This window comes from Carassius auratus, chromosome 3, assembly GCF_003368295.1.
Source record: "Carassius auratus strain Wakin chromosome 3, ASM336829v1, whole genome shotgun sequence".
In the NCBI taxonomy this organism is placed as follows: Eukaryota; Metazoa; Chordata; class Actinopteri; order Cypriniformes; family Cyprinidae; genus Carassius; species Carassius auratus.
The window spans coordinates 26,174,930-26,183,888 of NC_039245.1; the positions used below are offsets into that span (position 1 = coordinate 26,174,930).

The 8,959-nt window shown below is 37.3% G+C and overlaps 1 protein-coding gene across 4 annotated transcripts in view; it reads left to right on the forward strand.

The window, feature by feature from the left end:
* The window catches only part of LOC113052681 (caskin-2-like), an 84,811-nt gene extending 76,852 nt beyond the window's left edge, over positions 1-7,959 (forward strand). For all 4 annotated transcript variants that reach the window (XM_026217094.1, XM_026217087.1, XM_026217101.1 and 1 more), the window contains 2 exons: positions 6,309-6,561; positions 6,717-7,959. In XM_026217094.1, the coding sequence (XP_026072879.1) occupies positions 6,309-6,561; positions 6,717-6,813 (350 nt within the window). In that variant the 3' untranslated portion in view covers positions 6,814-7,959. The remainder of the gene's footprint in view (positions 1-6,308; positions 6,562-6,716) is intronic.
* The last annotated feature ends 1,000 nt before the right edge of the window (positions 7,960-8,959 follow it).

Genomic DNA, 8,959 nt, shown 5'->3' on the forward strand with positions numbered 1-8,959 from the left:
AAATTATTTAATTAGAATACCATGAAGTATTGTGAAATACTATATATTAAGGCTTTATATATAGACTTAATGAACAGATTATAGTGACTCGTGAAGGACCAGCACCACCTTCTCTTGTCCGATGGTTTGAGGAATATATCTTCCAGAATCTGGGATTAAGATTTAGGAGCTCATTTTTATTCCACCTCCTTTCCTGAAAAGTCTGTCTTGCAGAATTGACTAAAAATTAATCTTCACATTAATTCCTAATTCTTTTGCAATTCTTTTGTCAGTTCTTCTTGACCTGTTTTTCTCTTCCAGCTTTCCTGGACTATTGTATAGCACTCATAAATGATTAAATAAAAAATAATGGTAGTTATTAAGATTGATATGGTTTGGAATTGGTAAAATGTGCTTGGAAAAAAATCACAATAAAACAATGTTTTAATGTTTAAGTTTGGAATATTAACTGACATGAATGAATGCTATATAAATATTGTTCATGTTAACATAATGTTTATAAATGAAATCTTATTGTAAAGTGTTACTAAAGTTATATATATATATATATATATATATATATTGTTCTGTGAATGTGATTTTAAAGTCTAGATGATTCGGATTAACCCTTTAACTGCCATATCAAGTTCAAGTTCTAGTTCAAGTTCAATTTATTTGTATAGCGCATTTACAACAGCCTCCTGGCTGACCAAAGTGCTTTAACATAAGAGCAAGAATATTACACATACATAAAAATAGACCAGACAAAAAATTTAAAACCACCCATTTCAAAATGTAGCATAACACAGTAGTCAGTACACTAAGGAAAATAAAAAAGTTTTTAGCAAAGATTTAAAAATAGACAAGGAAGGGGCCAGTCTGATCTCTAAAGGCAGGGTATTCCAGAGTCGTGGCCCAGCCACTGCAAATGCACGCTCCCCTCTACGCTCCCCTCTATCCTTTAAAACCTCACTGCCAGAGGGATATTGTGAATGCATGTGCCCGCTGGGCACAGTTTACCTGATGCCACCGGGGTGGTGATGGCATTGGTGGCTTGAGCCCGCCATCGCTGCTTGCAGCTATATTTAGGGCTCAAGCCCGAAGGGGCGAAGAGCCCTATTGTTCTTCTAAGGATTATTCTTGTTATTATTATTATTATTATTTTTATTTTTTATTAAACCTTCCGGGGGTTTTTGGGGGCCTTAACATGCTCAAAAACTCTTGAAAATTGGCACACACATTGGAATCTGCGGCCATCAGGACGCCGCAGAGGCTGGGACCCGGGCGTGGCACAGGGGCTCTACAGCGCCCCCTGGAACACAGTCAGAAATCTTGAACCATAGCTCACACACACTTGCATGTATTTATATGAAACTCAGTAGACTTATAGATCTCATTGAGCTGAACAACTTTCACACTTTATGTCATAGGCTCCGCCCAACAGGAAATCAGCTATTCAGGGCTGTTTAAAAAAAGCATGCTCTGGAATTTGAAATACTCCTCTGAGGTTTTCAACCCGTTCGCCACGAAACTCGGTGAACATGATCTCAAGACATTGAGGATGAAAAATTGCGAGGGGATTTTTGATATCTCGAACGGTTTGCCCGTGGCGAGGCGTGGAACTTATGGCGAGAAATGAGAAACAGGAAATGTCTAATAACATCCACATACATTTCCTGAATTTGATCAAACTTCATGGGTTTGTTCGTTGTATGATACCGATTGTATATATGTGACTATTAAGAGTCAACGTTATAGCGCCACCAACTGGCAGCAGGAAGTGTGTCATTTTCCAAATGCTTTGAATTCAGCATCTTATTTTTACTCGATTTGCTTAAAACTTCATCAGAATAATGACAAAACACGGCCGATGAAAATCTGTTGTGGGGATATTGATATCTGATATAGTGTTGCCATGGCAACGTGTCAAACTTGAATATTCTGTTATGGTGATTTTGAGGCAGATAACAACCTCAGATTTACATGAAACTCAAAACACATATCAGTATTAGTGATAGCTAGACAATGGCAAAAGCTTTTAAAAGGGCGTGAATGAGGCACTCTATAGCGCCACCTTTTGTCAAAAGTGGGGGGGTTAGTTTTAGCTACAGACACCAAACTTGGTACATAAATTGTTCTTATCAAGACGGACAACTTTCTAATTCACAGTTATCAGCTACGACCAACAGGAAGTCGGCTATTTTGATTTTAATGTGTATTTTTTGAGATTTTACAGTTGTGAATTAATGAATACTCCTCACAGGGGAAGTACACTATACACACCAAACTTTGTCTACATGAAGAAAAAACATCGAGGAACTTAAATTGCGAACAGATTTTGGTTAGCTTGAACGGTTTTGTCGTGGTGATTTTTTGAAATGACAGTAAAAAAGGGAAACATTAATTGTCTTGTATTTTTAAATTGCAGCTTCCAAACACTTCAAAGCATTTTTTCATACAGATATCAAATCATTCTGAGGAAATATGCATAGTTTCACGACTTTACAACACTGTATGGGTAAAAGAAAATGTGAAAACTGTCAGACTTCTCAACTGACATGATCTCACTCTGGCCACTCTGTCTGTGTGAGGAAAGGGAGGGGGAGAGGGAGGGGGAGTGTGAGGGGGTTGGTGACTGTGAATTTTTGGTGACTGACAGTGTGTGTGGACTGTAGGGAGGGGCTGTCTGGCAGAGAGAGAGAGAGAGAGAGAGAGACCTAATCATCCCTTTAATAATCAGGAAAAAAATATCTGTATTTTAAATTGTTATTGTTTTTGTTGTTGCTAATGGTGGCGTTTTTTTCCTTTCATTACAGGTTAAGAAATCTCTTAGGCCTTATCCTTTTCTGGCAGTTTTAGGGATTTAAAAACATCCTAATAATCCTTATTTATGCTGCAAATAATAATTTAAAACTCATTTGATACTGACCTATGACAAACTGTGACGTGACATGACATTTATTAATCTCATGGATGTAACAGTAAAACTCTTAAACTGACAGATAAAGCTGCAATGCAAGCAAAACTATTTCACAAATGCTTATAGGTTATTAAAATCATTACAAAACACTAATAAATTATTTAAGGATTTGGTAACACTGTAAAATAATGTCTAATTTGTTAACATTAGTAAATGCATTGGTAACACTTTATAATAATGGCACTCATTAGCTAAGCATTAGTAAATAGTTCATGATTATAAAGCCTTTTCGCTTAATAATAGTCATTATAAAGCAGTAATAAATCTATAAATAAATTGTTCTTGGTTTAAAAGCACATATATTACAAAGGAGATTAAAGTCTCAGTTGTCTCATAAAATAAATAAATAAATAAACACAACCCAGTTTGATTCAGAATTCAGAAATATTTATTTCAAGATGCAATAAAAGGAAACTGTACACTTAAATAGCTTTTGAGCGATTCTTGAAGGACTAGCATCACCACTTCTTGTACGATGGTTTGAGGAATATATCTTCCAGATAGTACCGCCGCTCCCTATATGCAGAGTATGCAGTATTCGCAGGGCACCAAATCCCAGAAGGGGCACCATCCCAGTTGCTCAAAAAAAAAAAAAAAAAAGAAAAAAAACATGCGCCATTCTCCCATCCGCGCTCGTGACAGATCACACCACATGTTTGCGGCTGAATGTTTGTAATTGATGGATGGACATCTATGCCTGGGTATAGGACATCAGCAATCCGGCACAGAGAAAAGAAAACTAAAGAAAGAAAAAAAAAAAACAGGCATAAAGCTGTCTTGACATTGGACATTCGAGAGTCTCAAATTTAGGGACGGTCTCTAAAGTTACATGTGATATTGTTATACACTTTTCTAACGTCAGTAGCATTTGAAGAGAATGACTTTCAAAAACAACTGTAATTGTTCATCTAGGTGACAGCTATAATGCACAATTAATTTGAATGTTTGATATTTATTACAACAAACTGTAAGTCATATGTAAATTATGCTACTATTTCACATGGGCTCAAATGCAAATTTGAAGCTCAATAGCATTTGAGAAGAAAGACTTGCAGTCACAAAACAATTGTAATGTGTTCATATAGGTGATGGCTATAATGCACACCTTATAATTTTTTTATAAATATAAAAATAATGTGTTACTAAAGTTATATATATTGTTCTGTGTATGTGATTTCAAAGTCTAGATTGGTCGGATTAACCCTTTAACTGCCACATCCCTTAAAATTGTATTGTCAGAGGGTTACTGTAAATGCTTATGCCCGCTGGGCACAGTTTTCCTGATGCCACCGGGGGTAGCGTTGCATTGATGGCTTGAGCCCGACATCGCTGCTTGCAGCTATATTTATTATTATTATTCTTCTTCTCCAAAATGAATCGGATTTTTGAGGGCCTAAACATGCTCGAAAAGTCATGAAACTTTGCACACACCTCAGAACTGGCGAAAATTTACGTCTGATATGGGTTTCAGAAGTGGGTGTGGCAAAATGGCTCAACAGCGCCACCTATACACGTTCAACTGTGTGCGCCTCGAGCTACGTTTCATGTACATGTATGAAAATCGGTATACACATGTAACTCTCCAATACCTACAAAAAAGTCTCTTGGAGCAAAATCCGAAACCCAACAGGAAGTCGGTTATTTCTAATATTATGAGCAAATTTTGTGTAATTTTTGTCATTTCCATGCGTTGTATTTTAACGAACTCCTCCTAGAGATTCATTCAGATCAACACCAAATTTGGTATGCCTAATCTGAAGGCCTTTGCGATGTTAAATTGCGAAGCTTTTGAGTTTTCGTTAATGGGCGTGTCCGTGGCGGCCTGGCGAATTTTGATGATTCGCCATGAAACAGGAAGTTGCTATAACTCAGACATACAATGACCAATCTGCCCCAAACTTCACATGTTTGATGAGACTCCTGGCCTGAACAGATTGACATGCCCATATTTAGTTATAGTCATAGCGCCACCTATTGGCAACAGGAAGTGACATATTTTACACTGCGATGAACTACTCCTAGAAATTTTATGACATCAATGTATTTTTTGTGGTCAGTCTAATCTAAAGGCCTGTGCAATGTTAAGTTGTGAAGATCTTGAGTTTTCGTTAAAAGGCGTGTCCATGGCGCCGTCACGAAGTTCGATGTCTTGCCATGGGAATAAAATATGTTATAACTCAGGCATAAAATGTCCGATCTTCCCCAAACTGCACATGTGTGATAAGAGTCCTGGCTTGAACACATCTGAAGGCCAAAATTCCATCAGGTGTGGCAAAATGGCTCGATAGCGCCACCTATACACTTTCAACAGAGTGCGCCTCGAGCTATGTTTCACGTACATGTACAAAAATCAGTATACACATTTAACACACCAATACCTACAAAAAAGTCTCTTGGTACGAAATCCGAATCCCAACAGGAAGTCGGTTATTTAGAATTTTCTCTGCAAAATTGGCGTTGTTTTTGCCATTTTCAGGGGTTGTACTTTAACGAACTCCTCCTAGAGATTTATTCAGATCAACACCAAACCTGGTCAGTTTAATCTTAAGCCCTTTGCGATGTTAAATTGCGAAGATCTTTAGATTTCGTTAAAGGGCGTGTCCATGGCGGCCTGACAAATTTCGATGTTTCACCATGAAAAAGGAAGTTGCTGTAACTCAGACATACAATGTCCAATCTGCCCCAAACTTCACATGTTAGATAAAACTTCTGCCCTTAACAGATCTACATGCCCACATTCAGTTATAGTCATAGCGCCACCTATTGGCAACAGGAAGTGACATGTTTTACGCTGCGACAAACTACTCCTATAATTTTTTTGAGATTAACATATATTTTGTGGTCATTCTAATCTAAAGGCCTGTGCAATGTTAACTTTTGGAGATCTTGAGTTTTTTTTAAAGGGTGTTTCCATGGCGCCATGACAAAATTTGATGTCTTGCCACAGCAAGAGTTGTTGTTGTAACTCAAGCATAAAATGTTCAATCTTCCCCAAACTTCACATGTTTGATAAGAGTCCTGGCCTGAACACATCTGAATATTCAATATTCCATTATAATGATAGCGCCACCTGCTGGCAATGGTAAGATTGGCACATATATGGGATATACTTTGATATATTCCACCCAATTTAGGACATTAAATGCATATTTCTCAACGTTCACCTTTTTACTAAAGCCACACGATGGCGGTGAGCCCGGGTGCGAGGGCCCGTTCATCGCTGCTTGCAGCTTTAATTGGTAGATTGTGCTTATTACATTAAAGCTATGAGCAGCAACAATTGTTTTTTACGGTTTATGCAGAGGACTGTAACTTTTGCATTTATCCAAGATTCTTGTTCTGTCTGCAGCTGTCGGCTCTAGCGTGACTCTGAATGTTGTACAGAGTGTCGCCTTTGCAGCACCTCATTCTCCAGTCCCATACTCTCCCTCGCCAGAGAACACGGGTCAGTGCGCGATATCAGGAAGCCTCCAGGCTCTGATGGAAGGGGATCAAAGGTCAACACTGAATCATCAGAGGCTGGAGAAGACCAGCACATCCCTGGAGGAAGCACTGAAGGCTGTAGAGAGAAAACTAACTCTGGAGAACAACAACAACGTGGGGTGAGACACACTCTTCACCCGGATTTTTACCCTTACAGGAATAAATCTACAAAGATGATTTTGTTTTTATTGGTGGATTATCCTTTATTGGTGGAGTTTTTCCTTTTAAATGTCATGTTTTTAGATGCATCACTAACCTATTGTGTCTCTTTTAGCGTTTCTCATGTAGTGAAGTCTGCAGGGAACATCCTGGATGACATCGGGAACATGTTTGATGACCTGGCTGATCAGCTAGATGCTATGCTGGATTAAAGATTCTCATGGATGGAGCTGTTTGTTTTTTTGATGACCCAGAAACAGGAAGGTGGAGATCTACGTATAGCAGCATGGTTTCTTATTATTCAGATGGAGAGCAGAGATTAACTCTTTAACACAAAAGTGGGAACCTCCACTGATCTTCATTTATATGGACCACACAGACATTTTTGGACCAGTCCCCTGACCAATGTCAGTCTAGATGTCATCTATATTTGTTTGTTTATTGTTATTCCAGAGGCTAATCAACCAGCATATATAATTGTTTTTGTTTTTTAGTCCCGTCATGTTTTTTGGGCTGAACTTTGACCCCAATGAACTTTACATGCTGGGCCCAGATAAAAGAAGTGCACTTAGGAGAAACATTTCTAAAACAATATACATTTCAGAACACTTTACAGATTCAAAACATTTCTAGAAAGACAAATGGGACAGTTCACCCAAAAAGTGATATTTCTTTTATTATTTACTCACTCTGCCTTGCTGTGAGACTTTTGAATAAACTTTATGCAGCGCTTTGCCATGCAGCAACAAGTTATAGTGACCTGCGTCAAAACAAAATAACACAATGACAATTTCCATTTTTTGAGTATACTGTTCCTTCATCATAACTACTTTTCAAAGCATTTAAGCTAAAAAAAAGTAGCTTGTGACATCCATTTCATCAGGTAAACAGCCTTTTTTGGAGGTTTGGTGCTTGTATCATTTTTTTTTAATGCCTTTGCAGTTTTGCAGGTTAAAATACATGACTGACATTTGTATTTTTGTATGAAAGTGTGGTTTTAAAGGGAACACGATGAAAACAGTAACACTGCCTTAAATAATTAGAAGTTACCACAAACTATTTTTGAAGTCTTTAAGCTTATTAGTCCAAATAGTATTTAAACTTTATAAAAATATGTATATACACTAAAGGTATATTTGATTGGGACGCAAACCTGTGTGTTGTACCAAAGTATGTGTATATTTTTTATTCAAATGTTGGATAATGTTAACACTTGTCAGACTTGTCTTGCAGCTAAACTAATGAAATTTAACCCAGTGGCATTTCCCCTGTGCACATCATTTGATATGATGTATCTGATGTGGAATATTTTCCCGCTGTTCTTGAGTGCCATACGTTTAAATAGAGGTTTCATTCAAGTTCTGTCTCCTAGTTAACTGAGAGCAAACACTATTTTATCATCCATTAGTATGGACGTGAATATAGTTATTATAGTTATCATTCTTGGTATGAACGGTACATTATTTATGTAAATAGTGATGTTCTTAAGGTAATATAACACACTGATGTGATTGTTTAGTATCAAGCCCCTTTTTCTTATCTGTAACATCTTCTATTAAATGTATTTAGCTATTTGGTCTTGATTACTGAGCCATATCAGCACTTACAGTGCAAAAGAGAAACCTCTTGTATTTAATTTGTCAAGATTAGGGTTGCACCAGCCATTAGTAAGTTCTTAAATTGGAACGTAAAGTCCACAATAGTGCTTTTTGCACAATTTGTTCTTACGTCAGAACGTAGCTAGTAGGTTGTAAACTCTTCCGCTGTTCCGGAAGTAAAAATATTAATTTCCACCATAAGGGAAGTGATTTTGAAAGATAATTTATAAACCCTTAAAGACAGACCTACTGTGAGCTGTGAAGTTCTTAATATGCTATATACTTATTTTGAAGCCATCAACCAACATTAATTCATGAATTCCTTACATGGTATATAGAAACTATTGCTTCAGTCATAACTAATTGGCCAAGTTCATCACCTTTCAAACTGCACAAGGGGATATATATGACAAGGAGTACCGCTATCTCCTTCCACTTTTGCTTCAGCCCAAATATACTGTAAATCTGATAACTTGTCAAGGACTCAAGGTACCAACACAAATGTTCTAATTATGCAAATGATGGGTTACTTTTCATCCTGAGACTCTGTTATTTAATCTAATCAATGTGTTGGGCCCTTATTAATTAATGCCCCTGTCCCAGCAAGTATTCAAAGAGTTCCTAGACTCCACTCCTTTCAAAATACTTTCAGGAAGTAATCAGTCACCGACAAGTGGGAAACATGTCAGTAAAACCAGAAGGGAAGGAGGATACGGTCTTCCTCAGTTTAATCTGTAGCCTATTAGTAGCTCACTATAAT